Here is an 18289-nt window from a genome sequence, read left to right as displayed (position 1 = left end):
GAAACTAGTGTTTCTTAAAAAAAAATCTAATTTAATCCTCACAGCTATCCAATAAAATAGATATTATCAACTACTTCATTTGCAGATGGAAAAAATTGAGATTTAAAGAAATTAAGCAGTTTACTGAAGTCTACATGTAAGTGGAAGAACTAGGATTTGAATTTGGATCTGTCTGACTCCAAAAGCCAGGTGCTTTTCACCACACTATGATAACTTCAAAAATACTTATTCAAAACTACCTTATCTATAAATAGAATACATTATATAAATGTACGATATCAGCAGTTCTTAAACTTTCTGGTCTGAGGATCTCTTCATACTCTTAAAGTTTATTGAGGAACTCAAAGAGTTTTTGTTTATGTGGTTTATATCTGTCAGTTTTTCCCATATTTGAAATTAAAACAGAACCTTTTAAAACATGAAATATATCAACACACATTTGATTAGCCATCAGAGCAATGACATCATCACATACGATATAGCCTTTGGAAAACTCCACTGTACACTCATGGGAGAATAAGAATGAAAAAGGCAAATAAAGTCTTAGTATTATTATTATAAAAATGATTTTGACCTTGCAGACTTCCTAAAAGAATCTTAGGGATCCTTCAAGTGTTTCTTGACAACACTTTGAGAATTTCTAAATTAAGTTATAAAGTTATACTTGAGATATTAATAATTAGTTGGAGAAATAAGATATAGTTAGACAAGTAAAAAACAAGGCAGTATATACTAAACACAAATGAAGGTAAGTTTGGGGGTATAAATATTTGGAAATTCCCATGAGAATTTGGGGTAATATTGGATAGACTGACATGATGATTCTGATGTTTGAAATCTTAGAGTACATAGTTTCTTGAGTCTTTTCACATGAAAAGTAAATGATAGACATCTGTAATCACCAGCATGGTTCATTGATTTGCTTTGAGTAATGGTTATAAAGACGTTTTAGGAGAATCCCTTCTTTTTTTTCTACAGGGTCATGATCGTGGAGTAAACTGGGCTGCCTTCCACCCCACTATGCCTCTTATTGTATCTGGGGCTGATGACCGTCAAGTGAAGATCTGGCGCATGAATGGTGAGTGAACCAGTGACAGTATTACCATGTTTAAGAAATTGACTGCTGGCCATCAAGGTAAAGTAGCCAGGACTTCTGGACTTTGACCTATTTTCCTACCTTAGGTGATTATGCTAATCCTGGGAGCATAGAAATTGCCCCTTCCTCCTTTTTCCTCTGGTGGTATCCTGATTTTGAGGAGTATAAACATAGTTAAAAATAAGAATTTATCCATTCATTTGATAAGTATTTATTTAGTACCCACTTTGTACTAGACATTTTTCAAGGCTCTGGAGATACAATGGTGACTAAACAGATAAAGCTTCTGTCTTATGGAGCTTACATTTATTCTAAAATGTCAACTTGTGACACATGCCTGATAGACATATAAAACAAGGTAAAGGGATAGAGAATGATAGAGAAGAGGTGTTGTAATTGATAGGAGGCTAAGAATAAAAGAACAAAGAGAGATGTAAAGATTAAAAGACTTAAATGATAAAAAGTTCCCTTTTAGAAAGAAGATGCTAATTTAGGATTTTGTAGTAGTGCTTAGCTCTTGGTTTAAGAGGATGTCATATCTCCAAAACCCAAAGTTATGGTAGTTGGGAATTGTGATGACCGAATTCTTTTCGTCCTTCAGAATCAAAGGCATGGGAGGTTGATACCTGCCGGGGCCATTACAACAATGTATCTTGTGCTGTCTTCCACCCTCGCCAAGAGTTGATCCTTAGCAATTCTGAGGACAAGAGTATTCGAGTCTGGGATATGTCTAAGCGGTAAGGAAGTTATTGATGTTGTGTGACCAAACCAAGGGAAAAGCCCCTTTCTCTCTCCTACTCTTTCTCTCTTTTTAAAAATTAGATTAGAATACTTTTTGTCTCATCATCTTCAGCTTGTAGAAAAATCAAATCATATATTATGAAAACTTGAAGAGACCTAGAGATCAGCCAATATTTACAAATTTACTGTCAAGTAGAAATCTCCGTATATATTCTTTTTCTCTCTTAAATTTAAACATGTTCTTCTTCTCCCTTCCCCCAGTTCTGTAGCTAGAGAAATAAGAGATATGGAATGAAAGCAGTATAGTAGAAAATCTTGATGAAAAGGGGGAAATTGAAATATCAAAATAATAGGGTCAGTTTGAAGTCTCCTCTTTCTGTACCTTGGTAGAATTTATTGTGATTACTTAGGATATGTAGTTTACTATCCCTGATTTTTACTTTTTTAATCAGCTTGCTGGCTTGCCATTCAATATTCTTACATATGATGGGCTGAAGATTCCTAGGAAATTAATATTTTTCTTTGTGTACCTTTTGCTTTCCTAGGACTGGGGTTCAGACATTTCGCAGGGACCATGATCGTTTCTGGGTCCTAGCTGCCCACCCCAACCTTAACCTCTTTGCAGCAGGTAAGGGCCATTTCCTTTCTTTTTTTCTTTGCTTTAGTTCAAAGTTTATTCGACTTAAAAGTGATTCTCCATTAGCTTTGTCTCCAATAAATATGTAGTAGGATGATAAGGAGGAATAGAATTCTCAGAGCCACTTAGTTGAAGCTTTTCTCCTTTTTTCTCCCTTACCGTCTTAGAGAGTATTCTTTTAGTGCTTTTTCTTCACCAAGATCCATTTAACAGTAAAGCCCATTCTCTTTGATTAGCTCCTGGGAGCTCGTAGGAGGTTAGTACTGGACACTTGTTCTCAGGCTGAAAAGTTAGAACCTAAGTTTTATTCATTCATTTAGCAAATTCATATTGAGTGCCAGGCCCTGTTCTGGGTGCTGGTGTTATAGCAGCTTATAAAACAAAGTCACTGACTTTGTGGAGCTTTTATTTGTAGTGAGGAGAGATAAACCACAAAGCAATAAATATATTAAATGATGTGTGGTGGAAAATGCTTTGAGGAAAATTAAGCAAAAGTAAGAGGGATAAGGAGGGGTGAGTGTGGGGGCTGCTACTTTAAATTGGAGGTTCACAAAAGTGAAAGAGAATGAGACAGTGGGAATAGTAAATGCAAATACTGTGATATGAGAGGTGCTTAGCATGTTAGAGGAACATCAAAGAGGCCAGTCGGAGCTCAGCAAGTAAGGGACTAAGTAATAGGATGTGAGTCCAGGCCAGATTATGCATTACCTTCTAGGCCATGGTTAGAACTTAATATTTTATTCTGAATTAATGGAAAGCCACTGGAAGGTTTGGGGCAGGGAAGTGATATGATCTGGTTTATGTGTGGAGAGTAGACAGTACGAGGACAAGAGTGGAAGTGTTCTCTAAAGGATGGATGATGCTAATAGGGAAAAAACAAAACATTTTTTAAAAACAGAATCCTAAAGGCTCTTTAATATTCATTTAATATTCATTTTCAATGAATACTTTTATGCTCTTTTTATATGTTAGGGACCGAGAAAGGGTAGAAATTATAATTATATATGGTAATTTCTGCCTTCATGGTATAGTGGGGGTGATAACCCTAAATGATTACAGTGCAGGGTAGTAAGTGCTATAATGGAGGTTTGTACAAAGTGCTAGGGGAACACAGAAGGGTATGGCTAAATGTAGCAGTGTGATATAGTATTAGGAAAGGATTCACAGCATTATTTGAACGAAGATTCCAAGAACTTTTAAATTTAGCAAAGTTTAATTTTTGAAAAAAAAATTCCAAGAATTGTGAGAATTTAGGCCAATAAGGGATGCATTTAGGTGTCTTGTCTTTGTTTTTACCGTACCTGTAGAATTGTCATCCTTCTGCATCTCCTGTTTCTAGCTTGCTTTCTTGCCAACAGCTGATTCTTTTCTCTCTTCTCTCTGTCCCAGGCCATGATGGTGGCATGATTGTTTTTAAGCTGGAACGGGAACGACCAGCCTATGCTGTTCATGGCAATATGCTGCATTATGTCAAGGACCGATTTTTACGTCAGTTAGATTTCAACAGCTCTAAGGATGTAGCTGTGATGCAGTTGCGGAGGTAAATCTGACTTGTTTCTTCCCTCCAAACCTTCTCATCTGTCACCATGATACAATACCCACAAATGGGGCCCTTTCCTTTTAAACAAAACAACATTTTGGGTCTTATCTCTTGTCACAAGTGGAATCTCCATAGGATGAGCCTGCTCAGTTTAAATCCTAGGAGCATGGTAGGCAAGGAAGTGGCTGTGTGTAGAATGGGAGTTCCCCTGTTGAGAATGCTAGTGACCCTGTGGAGAGGAAATCATACTGCCACAGTTTGCCAGGTCTCTTTCAAGCTAGAAAAAGTTTCCTGGTAGAGAGCAGCCAAAGTTGGTGATAGATCTTTTTGCCTTATTTGGCATTTCTTTTCTGTAACTCTTCCTTTGCTTTCTGGCAAAATACATACAACTCTAAGTCAAAATATATATCTCTGGAAACTCACCTCCAAAGATATGATAACCTCTGGGATGCTTGGCAAAAGGAACTGTCCTTTTGGAAAGCCAGCTGCATCAGCATGCTGAAACATTCATGGTGGCAAACTTTGGCATCAGGGTTTGATAACCATGCTCTAGCATCACTACAATAAAAACATGGGTTTATGTGAACACTCCAACGGACAGGAGAAACCAGCCAGAGACAAATCCCATCATGTTACTCTGCAGTGTTCACTACAATTGTGTGTAGGAATTTGTACCCAAGCAGGATCAATCCCACTTACTACATTGAGTGCTAACCCTACCTTCTGTTGAATAATTTGATTTGTTCCAGGTTTTGCCATTTTGAACTGTTTACTCAAAGCTGAGATAGGAAATTCCCAAGCCTTAAAGGAAGGAAGAGAATAAATGGAATTTTTATTTATTTTTATTGATTATAAAAATGATGAGAATATGTGTAAAGATTGGATCAGTAGGAGGTGTAGGAGTAATTCCTCTTTTCCTTCTATTATTATGCTTCTTCCTTTTTTCTCCTTTTTCTATATATATCTCTAGTGGTTCCAAGTTTCCTGTGTTTAATATGTCATACAATCCAGCGGAAAATGCAGTCCTACTGTGTACAGTAAGTAACTTATGGAGTCTTTCTAAGTTCTCCTTGTTTTCCATAGGTCTCTTCCTCATGCCCTTGGGGAATCTCTAATGGCTTCTTGGGAGTTATTTAATGTTCATTTTGTTAGAGCTAACATAGGGTACACTTAACAGCTCAAACCAGGTAGGCTTTTCAGTTATCATAAACATATTAAGGGTTTGTGAACTTATATCATAAGGCTAACAATTCTTAAACTTAATGGTGTGTAAAGATAAATGACCTAGGTCACTGAAAGTGATTTGAAAGAATGTTTACAGCTATATCCTATGCAAAGAAGATGCTTATCTGGATCCCTCCCTTTGGGTGAAAACAGAATAGAATCATCAAGTAGCCCTCCTTGTTTCTGGCCACATAATTTGCAAAAAATAAATGTTATTCTAATTTTAGTACCCTGGTGGCCAAGTTAAAAATGCAAACCTCTCTTTACCTGTATAACTTCTAGTGTCTTTCTTTAATATCTGGCAGTCCCACATTCTCCTGACAATTTTCTTTAATGTCTATTCTTTGATGGCCTTTTGTCTTTCAAGCAGACTTTTAAGTTGATGAGTATACTCAGGTGGGGCACCAAAATATTGAGGTCTTAGTCTGTTAATTTTGGAATAGTAAGAAATCCTTGCTTTCATTTAGATAATATCTGCGTCTTTGGACAATAAAGAAAATGAAGTGACATAAATAATGAGTTGTTTGGCCAGGAGCCCTATAACTCTTAGATGTGGAAACATACAAATGCCCTCTGGGCAAAGGGTGAGAAAAGTATAGTTTCAGATTGTGGTCTATGTAATGAAACTGTTTTCTCTGTCAAAATAAATTGGTATCTTGGGTGCCTCTCACTAACATTTTAATTTCCCCTTTTCCTCTGCAGAGAGCCAGCAATTTAGAGAATAGTACCTACGACCTATACACCATCCCCAAGGATGCTGACTCCCAGAATCCTGATGGTAGGCATTCTCTTTTGTCTACTCTACTCTATACTCTGTTTCCAGATCTCACCCACATCATCATTCCTCTTCAAGTTTTTCACATTCTATCCCCAGGCCATGGCCACATCACTCATATCTGTTGGCAGATGCTGCTGACAATTGCATCAGAGGCGACTATGATGTGAAATATTCATGTTCATTCCCCATTTTATTACTCCAGCTAGATATATATATTTTATAATTTGGTTATTAGGAACTCTCCATTTTCTCTTTCAACACAGCATGTTATCCTAGTTTATTGTCAGCTGATATGACTTTCACCCTGGTACTTTCATTTATTTAAAAATGTGGTTCCAATCTTGCAGTGTCTCATCCTGGGACTAGGGATTTATACTCTCCCATCCACATCCAGATTCAATTTGCTTCCTTTTGCATGTCAAAAAGATGAGGCTGCTAACAGCTCCACACCCCACCTGGGATCCCAGGATCCAGCTGATACCCCTGCCTACCTCTTCCATCACTGCCATCCCTTGTTTGTGTCCTTATGATTAGAACTTGCTGACAAAAGGTTCTCAGAATGGATTTGACTCTCGTTTATGCTCCTTTAGTGTACTTCCTCTAGCAGGTTTATAGACTTCATCAGGTCAGGGGTTTATTCCACAGGTCCTCACTCTTACTAGCATACTTTCCTAATATTTTAGACTCCATCAACAGATTCCCAAGAAATATTTTGCTAGCTGTGTCCCTTTTGTGCGTGCCACCAGGTCATTATTATTGCCAATATCATTCACTCTCTTTTAAGTGTGATCATGGTGAGAAAAAGAGAAAACCTATATGTATTTGCTATCCATAAATCAAAGTCTCCCTTATAAATTAGTCAATTAATCTATTTCTGACTAAATCTTATGATTTGATTCCTTCCAACCCTCCCACTTGCTTTTTTCCCCAGATTATAATTAATAGAGTTTAAAATATCTTTATTTTGTTTTATTTCCACTTTTATTTTCTCTTCTCTTCTGTATCCTTTGAGGGAGATAATAAGTAGTAAAGGTGCAGCCCAATGATGGGCAACAGAGGAGAGGAAGAGAAAGAGCAAAAACTTAGATAGTTTGGTTCCCTGGCCCCTGGAAAATGGGAGTGTTGGTTGTGATAATAATTAGTTTTGTAAATTGCCTGCCACTCCAGGTGCCAGAGAAGTACAAGGTAAGGCTGGCCAGCATATTCTGTCCAGTTTTTTGCTGATCTAATAGAGTGCTTCATTGCAGTCTTCTGTTTATCCTGCAACAAGTTTCCCAAGGAGTGGAGTGTCCATCTCAAAATTCTAATCAACCACTGAACTGAGGAACATTTTGTAACTGTCTTCAGGATAATAAGAATGGCCAGTTGACATTTACAGAGCAACAGCTTGATGCTAAATACTGCCCAGCACAGAGCTCGCCTGTCAAGATTTAGTTGGGAATGCTCTACCCCACCCTACCCTACTAGGAGGTCTGCATTTGCATGTTAAAAGCAGCAGAGCAGCTGCGTCCTGGGGAGGGGGCTCTGTCTCTACTCCAGCTTGTTCAGATAGGAGGTCCTACAACATGACAGGCTGCTTGCTGTGCTGCAGCTTGGCCAGGGAGGCCCTGCTCATTAGCTTGATGGAGTGTGCTGTCTCCTAAGATGGGCAGCCCTTCTGCCAGTACATGGTGTTGGCTGAAATGCAGCCACTTGGCCTAGAGAAAAGAGGCTTGGCAGGGGTGAGGGTTGGAGTTTGGAGGGGACTAGTGGGGGAAAAGTCACTTGACAATAGCCTCAGGTTACAGCTGAATTAGTTAGGAAGCAGCTGAACTGGCAAAGCCAAGATGGCAGCCAGCAAGACTGGCAGCTTCATGGCACCTGATTCTGTCACCTGCCAGTGGCTCACCACATGCCTCCCACCCTTTGGTTTTGTTCTTCTCAGCCCCTGAAGGGAAACGATCCTCAGGCCTGACAGCCGTTTGGGTTGCTCGAAATCGGTTTGCTGTCCTAGATCGGATGCATTCGGTAAGTTAAGACTAAAACTGGAAACTAATATGGGGAGTATGGTGGCAGTGGCCTGTGTATTGCACAATAAAGGGCATTGTTTCTCCTTATTCTCCCCTGAGCACCTGTGATCCTCATGTATTGACTCTATCTCTATGCCTAGCCCTATGCTAATCTCTGTAGGGAAAAAGGCTTTAAAATTGATTTGGTTAGGTTGATGATCACTGTGCTTCTGGGCTTAAGAACCAAGCTGAAGTCACCCTTGACTATAGGAGCCAAAAAAAGCATCAAATTTGAAATGGATGGGCTGGATGAGTAGTAGATCTCCCTCTGCTCTACTACCACCATTGATACTTGAAATAATAAGTCCAGCACACGATAAGCAAGTCTCTCTCAAGAAAATATTTAACAGAAATTTAAGCCCCAGAAATGCTGTTTTCTCCCTCTGATTAAAAAACTCACTTTGGGGGAAAAAAGAGGTGTTATGGCGCTTGGAGAGGATCTTGGTTGGAGTGGTCTATCTGGAATGGTGATTGACTTGGACAGGAAAAAAAAAGACTTAGTTTATTGAAGCTAAGGAACAATTGCTAAGGGACATTGTTGGCTGTCATCATCTTATATATGCACTCCTTCTCTTAACCCCACCTTTAATACTCATTTCAGCTTCTGATCAAGAATCTGAAGAATGAGATTACCAAAAAGGTACAGGTGCCCAACTGTGATGAGATCTTCTATGCTGGCACAGGCAATCTCCTGCTTCGAGACGCAGACTCCATCACACTCTTTGACGTACAGCAAAAGCGGTAACATGTCAGGTGCCCCTAAGCAGACAGGCATGTAGTGGGGGAGAGTGGGCATCTCAGTAGGAGCCTTTTTTCCCCCCAAGTGAGTTTGTCTCATGGCTTGGCCACTTCTTGTGTTGTAACTCCAAGATGCTTTCTAGCCACTTTTTAACCTTCCGTGATCACTCTCCATCCTGCACATACCTACTAGCATTATAGCAAGCGCTTCTTTATTTATCTGTTTTTACAGTATCTGGACAAAGATTGCTTTCGGGGCTTAGAATGAGAGGGACACAGAGATGAATAACACAGTTTCTGTACTTAAAGGAGCTTACAGTGCAGTGGTGAAAACAGACATACACAAGTCTTTAATTACATGGGGATGAGGGATGGAGTTGAGGAAGAGGGAATGGCACAATGTGAGTCAAAATGTTTGTCACTAAGCTACTATATAGGAAATGTTTATTTGGTATTATGTTAAGAAATTGAAGTTTGCATTAATTTGGGGGTGAAAAGGACATGGGTTATAGCCTGAGACAAGGGAATCAGGTCCTTTCATGTTTGCTCCTCTGTCATCTCAGGACTCTGGCATCTGTGAAGATTTCCAAGGTGAAATATGTTATCTGGTCAGCAGACATGTCCCATGTAGCACTACTGGCCAAACATGGTAAGTCTTTATTATATCCACCCTGATTTGGAAACCAGTACCACCCTCCCCCATCCCTGCCAGACTACTGCACTCACCCTATCCAACAGAGCACTCATGCCCTTTGCCTCTTACAGCCATTGTGATCTGTAACCGCAAACTGGATGCTCTGTGTAACATTCATGAGAATATTCGTGTCAAGAGTGGGGCCTGGGATGAGAGTGGGGTATTTATCTATACCACAAGCAACCACATCAAATATGCCGTCACCACTGGGTAAGTTAATTTTCTGGGATACAGAGTGGGAAAAGGCAGCTTCTTGAAATTACTGTACTGTCTTGAGACATAACTGAAGTCCCCATGAACTTTCTTCATGGAAAAGCTTTGGCATATATATACTAGGGGCATCGGAGCATTCTTTTTTCAACTCTTTTAAAATTGTGAAATATAACACAAATATAGAGAACTACATAAATTATAAATATGCAGAATAGCAAATAAGTTACGTAGTGAACATCTGTTTAACTGCTACCCAAGTCAAGAAATAGAACAGTTCTGACACCCCAGAAGCCCCTTGCCATGTGATCCTTAGTGATCACAACCCCCTCCCTTCTCACCCAAAAGTAACATTATTCTGATTTTTATGGTAATTTCTTCCTTGTAATTTCTTTTCTTTGTAATTTTACCACCCAGTTTGTGTCTTAATATGATTTCGTTTTGTCTGGTTTTGAATGTTGTATCAATGAAGTCATACTGAATATATTATTTTGTATTTTGTTCAATATTTTGTTTGTAAGATTCATCCATGTCATAGCTCTAATTTATTTTCATTGCTATATAATATTTGATTATATGGTTATACCACAGTTTGTCAGTTCTACTCTTGAGGGATATTTGAGTGAATTCTAGTTTTTGACTATTATGAACAATGCACTTTTAAACATTCTTATATGTGTTTTCTGGTGCACATATACATACATTTCTCTAGACTATATTCCCAGAGTAGAATTGCTAGGCCATAGAGTATGCATATCTTCACATTTACTAGGTAACATGTAAATGCTTTCCAAAGTGGTTGTACCAATTTGCATGCTCACCAGCATTGTATAAAAGTTTCCTTGCTTGTCATCCTGATCAACACTTGGCTTTGAAAGACTTTTATTATGGTCCATCAGATGGATGTGTAATGGTATCTCGTTGTAATTTTATTTTGCTGTTCTCTGTTTCCGAAAGTGATCGAGTACCTTTTCATCTGTTCATCCATTAGGATTTCCTCTTTCATGAATTTTGTTTAAGTCTTTAATCTATTTTTTATTTGGATATCAGTCCTTTGTCAGGACTATGTGTTATAAATATTAATATCTTCTCCTGTTCTATAGCGGACCTTTTGATTCTCTTTATGGTATTCTTTAATGAACAGAAGTTCTTAATTTTAATGTAGCTGAATTTATGAATCTTATCCCTTATGGATATTGGATTTTGTGTCCTATCTAAAAAATCTTTGACTCCTAAAATCATTTGGGTGTTCTTCTATATTCTTTTGTAAAAATCTTATAGTTTTGCCTTTTATATCTAGGTCTGCAATCTACTGAAGTTGATTTTTGTGTATGGTGTGAGGCTCAATCCCACAATTTTCCATAAGGACACTCAGTTGCCCAGCATCAATTGAAAAAAACCACCCTTTCCCATTGTTCTGCAGTGCTGTCTTTGTCACACATGAATCATGTTTTCAAAAATGCAAGGGTCTATTTTCTGTGGTCTGTTTGTCTATCTCTGCTCTAATTCCACACTGTCTTAAATATTATAGCTTTATGATACATCTTCACATCTGGTCAAGCAGGTCCTCCAATCTTTCCCATTTTGTTTATTTTTCAAAAGTCATTAGGCTATTTGCAAATAAATTTTGCCTTTTCACATAATTTTTTGAATCAGCTTCTGAAATTTTACACAGTTAAACAAACCAGAAAAACTTTAGATTTCAGTTGGCATTGCATTGAATCTCTATGTCAATTTGAGGATAACTGTCATCTTTACAATGTTAAATTTTCTAATCCATGAACATGGTATAGCAGCTCTTCATTTACGTAAGTCTTCTGAAATACCTTTCAATCGTGTTTTGTAGTTTTCTATATAGAGATCTTGCGTTTTTTGATTAGATTTAGTTTTTTGATGCTATTTGTAAATGGATAGTATCCATTTACAATTTTAATTTTCTATCTTTTGCTGATATTTAGAAATACAATTAAGTTTTTAAATTGTTTTTGTTTCAGGGAACTTGCTAGACTCTTACTAATTCTAGTAACATTTGTATTTTCTTTACATATAATCATAGAATCTGTGGATAATAACAATTTTGTTTCTTCTTTTGAGTACTTATACATTTACATATTTTTCTTGACTTAGTGCTGTGGTCAGGATCTCCAGTACAATGTTAAATAAACATGATGATAGTAAACATTCCTGTCTTGTTCTCAATTTAAAGGATGAACTTTTAGTGCATTGGCATTATGTAAGCTTGCTGTAGATTTTTTAAAGGAAATTCATTATCTATTAATCTATTAATTCCTTATCTATTAATCTTCATTATCTATTAAGGAATTTTCTTGCTATTTCTGTTTGCTTTTTATCTTGAATGACTATTGAGTTTTATTAGACACCTTTTCTGCATGTGTTGAGGTAGTCATACAATTCTTTCATCGAGTAATGTAGTGAATTCAATTGATTTTTTTCTAGTGTTAAATCAGCATTGTATTCCTGATACAAACTTAACTTGGTCATGGTGTTCTCCCCTTTTCAAATGTTGCTAGTTTTGGGTTGCTAATATTTAGTTTTGGATTTTGGCATCTGTATTTATAAGTGAGATTTACTTGTGATTTCCTTTTTTCTTTCTGTCCTTGTCAGGTTTTGGTATCAGGGTTGTGTTAATTTCATAAAATAAGCAAAATAATGTATGTTTTTCTGTTCTCTCAATGAGTTTATATAAGTTTATATAATTCCTTGAATTATGGTTAGAATTTGCCAATGAAGTCATATAGGCTTGGAAGCTTTCTTTATGGGAGGACTTTTTATCTGATTCATTTTATTTTGTTTAGCAGTTATAGGACCTTTTTGAGTCAGTTTTGGCAAATTTTATTTTTGGGGGAGTTTGATCAGTTTTAAATGTTACATCTTCGTTCTGTAGGATCTATAGTGTTATATCCTTTTTCATTCCTATTATTGCCTTTTTCTCTTTTTTTCTTAATAATCCTCATTAAAGGCTTATCAATTTTATCCATCTTGTTCGTGTAGTGAACTTCTCTATTGTGCTTTTTTTTTTTCCTATTTCTTAATTTCTACTGTTGGCTTTTTTTATTTCCTTCTACGTACTTTCTTTAGTTTAGCCTTAAAAAGAACAGTTAAATTTTTGAAATGGGTAGTCATAAATATATGTGTGTAGAGCCCATTAATTTTCAGTATTTCTTCTAATACAGTAGATGCATTTAAGGCTATAAATTATTCATCAAGCATTTCATTAGCTATGCCAACAACTGTTAATTTGTAATCTTTTTATATCACTGAGTTTAAAATATTTTTTGCTTTTCATTATTTCTTTATGTGTCAGAACTCTTCACATCTGTCTCTCTTCTGTTTTCACTTATAGCTTATAAGGAAGGAGTTACCTGTCCGTAGTGGCCTACTGATTGTATATCAGAACTTGATTTAACTTTTAGGCCTGATTCCTATAGTCATGTCTGTTACTCAGCTCCTATAATAATAGCTTATAAAGTAAGATCATACCATCTGCCCCATCATACAAAAGAATAACATAGATTTGGTATTTAGTTCTGCTCTTTTTATAATACCATCTACACAGTCCATTCAAATGGCACTTGACAGAATGGTAATGAGAAGATAAAAGGCTTTGTCCCAGTCTTGTTCCATTTCTTCACAGGCTGGATTTTCCCCCTCACTCACTGAAAGTTGTGGCCTCTACCCCCTATTCTTAGGGACCACGGGATCATCCGAACTCTGGATTTACCCATCTATGTCACACGGGTGAAGGGCAACAATGTATATTGCCTAGACAGGGAGTGTCGTCCTCGGGTACTCACCATTGATCCCACTGAGTTCAAATTCAAGCTGGCCCTGATCAACAGAAAATATGATGAGGTATGAAGTAAGGAAGCATACTAGGAGTGTTAAGAGAGGCAGCAATACTTTTATCCTATTAATGATCTCTATTTCCTGCCCTATTTCAACTCAAATGTGTAGGTGCTGCACATGGTAAGGAATGCCAAACTGGTAGGCCAGTCTATCATTGCTTATCTCCAAAAGAAGGGCTATCCTGAAGTGGCATTGCATTTCGTCAAGGATGAGAAAACTCGCTTTAGTCTGGCACTGGAGTGTGGAAACATTGAGGTGAGAAGAATATGGTCATCAGCCCCATATCACTTTAGAGAAGGTGAGAGGGTCAGGGTGGCATTGGGAAGGCATTATTCTGGGCTGGCTTCTTAAGCCAGAATAATGAAATTTTGGATTTTTTCAGTTAGATTGAGCCATCTTTCTGTTGCTATTTGCCTATCTCTACTTTTCCCTGTCTCTGCTTCTGCCACACATTTCTACTTTTGTTGTTGAAAGCAAGGTAGTGTGGAATTTGAAAAATCTCATTATTTCTTTGACCACTCAATCTAGCCGAATGGCTACTTAGATGAAGGAATACTTATTAAACGTTGAGGCCCAGAGTATACGGGATTATTTTCAAAGTGGGGAATGGGCACAGGAAAATTGTTTTTCCAGTTTTGAACTTCCTTTTATTATTTCTTCTGTATTTCCTAAAGCCCCTGTGGATCTTCAGACCTGGCAGGTAGGAAATAAGGTAGCTAAGCAAGAACTGGTTCTATGGAATTAGCAAATGCCAGGTGATTTTGTTGTAAAAATAAATTTCTGAAAAGAGGGATAGAGTGATGTGATTCTTTTATCCATGAATCCAAAGGGATCTGATTTGTTGATAGGATTTTAAATAGGATTAGACTGAAAGCTAGGAATCATTGAAAGTATAGGGCATTCCTTGGGAAATTTATTTAGAAGCAAATGCTTTGATTACAGAGTCCCTGGTTTTGAGTCAGAATATCCTCCAACCTGTTAACATTGACCCTGGGGATTCTTTAGATTGCTCTGGAAGCAGCCAAAGCACTGGATGACAAGAACTGCTGGGAAAAGCTGGGAGAAGTAGCCTTGCTACAGGGGAACCACCAGATTGTGGAAATGTGCTATCAACGCACCAAAAACTTTGACAAACTTTCCTTCCTATACCTTATCACTGGCAACCTAGAGAAACTTCGCAAGATGATGAAGATTGGTGAGGCCCCTGAAACTAAGGATGGGAAGAGGAGTCCTTATGGGAAGAAGGAAGGTGAATAGAGGAGGGAGAATTTAAGAGAGAAGACCTAACTTTGTGTCTCTTATTGACTTGGTGTAGCTGAGATCCGAAAGGACATGAGTGGCCATTACCAAAATGCCCTATACCTTGGTGACGTGTCAGAGCGAGTGCGGATCCTAAAGAACTGTGGTCAGAGTAAGTATCCAGGACTCACCAGCTCCTTTGGAGCCTTACAAGTATTTTCTCTTCATGTTGAGTTATTCTTGTATAGTGGTAAGGGATTTCCCTTTATTGTGCATTTTTTCAGGAGACAAGACATGCTCCTACCATGCTTAGAAGATTTTCTTCAAAGACAAATGAAGGTGCAGTCAGAATATTCAGTCTGGCCAAATACCCTTAGGAAAATAGTTAGTCATGGGGAACATAGGAAACTTTAAAAGGTCTGGAGCAGACACCCTAGTAAATGCGATTTGGTTGGATGCCATTAGAATTTTATTCCTTTAATTTCAGTCTGGAGGTTTCAGTCATTATTTATTCATGTATACATTCAAGAGAAATTTTTTGAGATCCCACTATATACCAAGCATTGTGCTAGCATTTGAGATGCATTAGGGAAAACTAAAGGTGAAAGATGTGGTTTGGTGCCAGTAGTGGAGGAGTGAGCAATGGTCAGATTCAGAATGTAGTTTGAAGGTAGAACCAACATGATTTATTGAAGTACTAGATGTGGGATGTGGTAGAGAGGAGTCAAGGATGATTTCAAAGTTCTCATTAACATTAATGATAGATCTTAAAGATAAGCAACTGTATTAGTTATCTATTGCTATATAACTATCCCAAAATTTAATAGTTTAAAACAACAAACATTTATCATCTTAGAGTTCTGAGCATGGCTTAGTTGGGTGCCTCTGGCTTAGTGTCTCTTATGAGGTTGCAATCAAGGTATTGGCCCGGGCTGCAGACATCTCGAGTCTCATCTCAAGTCCATTTCCACGCTCACTCACATGGCTGTTCCAGTCTTTAGGTCTTGCTTTCTGTTGTCTGGGAGACATTAGTGTCTTGCCATGTTGGCTTCTCCATGGGGTGATTTGAAACAAGGCAGCTGGATTTTCTCACAATAAGTGAGTAAAAGAGATAGAAGTCACAGTCTTGGTCTAATCTCAGAAGTGACATCCCATCATTTCTATAATATTCTATCCATTGAAGCTAGTTAATAAGTCCAGCCCATACTTAAGGGGAGGTTATTATGCAAAGACTTGAATACCAGCAGGTAGGGATCACTGGGGAGTTATCTCAGAGGCTGCCTACCACAGCAACATTCACCTGGAAATGTACCTATACCACAGTCTGTTTTCCCTGCAGAGTCCCTGGCCTATCTCACAGCTGCTACGCATGGCTTAGATGAAGAAGCTGAGAGCCTAAAGGAGACATTTGACCTGGAGAAGGAAACAGTGAGTCTTTGTTTACATGAATGTCTCTGATTACAGGATTAACTCCAAGATCTTGGGACAATTTAAAACTATAAATGCCACTCTCCCACCTGGTTACTAGAAGGAGTCTCCATAACCTTCCCTACGATTCTTGAGAGCTGTTTGATTTTAACCTTTCTTCTTTGACCTTTCAGATTCCAGACATTGACCCCAATGCCAAGCTGCTCCAGCCACCCGCGCCTATCATGCCATTGGATACCAATTGGCCTTTACTGACTGTGTCCAAAGGGTTCTTTGAAGGCTCCATTGCCAGCAAGGGTTAGTGCCTACTTCTCCCATTGCATTTTTGTTGTTTGTTTGTCTTGTGAAGAACTAGATTAGAGAGAGTACCATTAGCCCTTAGTTTCATCTGTCCATTTTTCTGTGTGAAGCCTCATGGAGCACTGAAATGCCAATCAGAGTGATGGTACAGTCTTAAAAACTGGATAAAAGCATAGTGAGATCATTAGAGAAAATTTGGAAAACAGGTTGGGAGCAGGGATGTTTCTGCTACTATTAATAACCTCTGTGAACATTTTATTGTATTTCTTAGGTTTTACTATGTTTTTAGTCATGCTGTGTTCCGTATCTTATCATTCATGACATACAAGTTCAGCTACCTCTAATTCTGTCATGTGGACATATGCATATGTGTGCTACCACCTTCTACCACTCCCAGTCTTACCCTCCTCCTGTTTTCTTGGATATGTCTACTAGTTCATTTCTCCTGAGTAAAAGCCTAAATAGAGCATTGGGCATTTCATGCCCAGCCCTGCTCTTTCCTCTATCTTCACCTACCCTACATCCTCATGCTCTGCACACACTGTAGTGGTGGTAATTTAGCAAAGATCTCAGGAAGAAATTCCAAGAGTTGGTAGCCAAAGGTTGCTAAGTAAAAAATTGGTTTAAGAGCCAGTTTTTAATGCTAAAGAAGACAGTTGCTTCCATGTCTCTTGTATTCCCACAAAAATAAATACATAAAAATGATGAATAGGCAGAATTTTGGCAACTACTTTTGAAAGGACGTAGCTTACCTGTAGAGAAGGCCATATCTCAGACTTGCTGGGCTATAACCAGCTCCTTTCTGTTCCTTTCCTCTGTAGGGAAGGGAGGAGCACTGGCTGCTGACATTGATATTGACACTGTTGGTACTGAGGGTTGGGGAGAGGATGCAGAGCTGCAACTGGATGAAGGTAGGAGTGCTGTTTTAGGACTGTGAGCAAGTTCTGCAGGCTTCCAGACCATGGAGCCAACTAGGATCCCAACATTTTGCTTTGTTTTGGCTAAGATTATGCTCCCACCCAAATCTATTTTCAGTCTGGATTTTCCTTACAGATGGGTTTGTGGAAGCTACAGAAGGTTTGGGGGATGATGCTCTTGGCAAGGGACAGGAAGAAGGAGGTGGCTGGGATGTAGAAGAAGATCTGGAGCTTCCTCCTGAGCTGGTATGTGGAATTCTTACCTTTGTAAGCTTCTCTCCATTTCACCCTGTGGAATCCAGAGGCCTTATTGTCTCCCACCCCTATCCTGAGGTCTCCAAAAAGGGAGGTGGTCTAGACCCTCCTTCCAATCTGAGGATTATCTCTGATTTGAAAGAAAAATGAGGTAATCAGGGTTGGGCCAGCAACTGCTTATGAAAAGGCAGCAAGCCTTTTTAAAAATCTGAATTGGAGCTTTTCGTATGTCATTTTGTTATTGGTGAGGTAGCTCCTATTTGGGGGGTCTTCTTCCACAACCTCCATTCTTTCTCACTAACAGAGGCCAGGATCAAGATAAACAGTTATGTTTTAGATTTGTCAGAACAAAGTGCGTGAATGGCTTTATTTTATTATTATTATTTTTTTGAATGGCTTTAAAAATGACTCAGTTTTTTATTTTCCCTTAGGATTTATCCCCTGGGGCAGCTAGTGGGGCTGAAGATGGGTTCTTTGTGCCCCCAACCAAGGGAACAAGCCCAACTCAGGTAAGCAGGAAAACACAGCCCTGTGGGGATGAGTGTTTCTGAGCTGGCTAATTAGTGTATAAAAAGTG

At 38.4% G+C, this 18289-nt stretch overlaps 1 protein-coding gene across 1 annotated transcript in view; it reads left to right on the top strand.

Annotated features, from left to right (window-relative positions):
- COPA (COPI coat complex subunit alpha) overlaps positions 1 to 18289 on the top strand; it is a 35001-nt gene that overhangs the window by 12996 nt on the left and 3716 nt on the right. The window contains exons 8-26 of the mRNA XM_063103781.1: positions 979 to 1078; positions 1698 to 1833; positions 2383 to 2465; positions 3864 to 4014; positions 4985 to 5051; positions 5941 to 6016; positions 7941 to 8023; positions 8666 to 8805; positions 9366 to 9451; positions 9568 to 9706; positions 13417 to 13579; positions 13682 to 13828; positions 14579 to 14768; positions 14889 to 14984; positions 16152 to 16240; positions 16414 to 16537; positions 17362 to 17451; positions 17594 to 17703; positions 18144 to 18221. Of these exons, the coding sequence (XP_062959851.1) occupies positions 979 to 1078; positions 1698 to 1833; positions 2383 to 2465; positions 3864 to 4014; positions 4985 to 5051; positions 5941 to 6016; positions 7941 to 8023; positions 8666 to 8805; positions 9366 to 9451; positions 9568 to 9706; positions 13417 to 13579; positions 13682 to 13828; positions 14579 to 14768; positions 14889 to 14984; positions 16152 to 16240; positions 16414 to 16537; positions 17362 to 17451; positions 17594 to 17703; positions 18144 to 18221 (2148 nt within the window). The remainder of the gene's footprint in view (positions 1 to 978; positions 1079 to 1697; positions 1834 to 2382; positions 2466 to 3863; positions 4015 to 4984; positions 5052 to 5940; positions 6017 to 7940; positions 8024 to 8665; positions 8806 to 9365; positions 9452 to 9567; positions 9707 to 13416; positions 13580 to 13681; positions 13829 to 14578; positions 14769 to 14888; positions 14985 to 16151; positions 16241 to 16413; positions 16538 to 17361; positions 17452 to 17593; positions 17704 to 18143; positions 18222 to 18289) is intronic.

Source organism: Cynocephalus volans, chromosome 8 (assembly GCF_027409185.1).
Source record: "Cynocephalus volans isolate mCynVol1 chromosome 8, mCynVol1.pri, whole genome shotgun sequence".
In the NCBI taxonomy this organism is placed as follows: Eukaryota; Metazoa; Chordata; class Mammalia; order Dermoptera; family Cynocephalidae; genus Cynocephalus; species Cynocephalus volans.
Note: the sequence above shows the minus strand (reverse complement) of the source record. Positions and strands in the feature narration are given on the sequence as shown.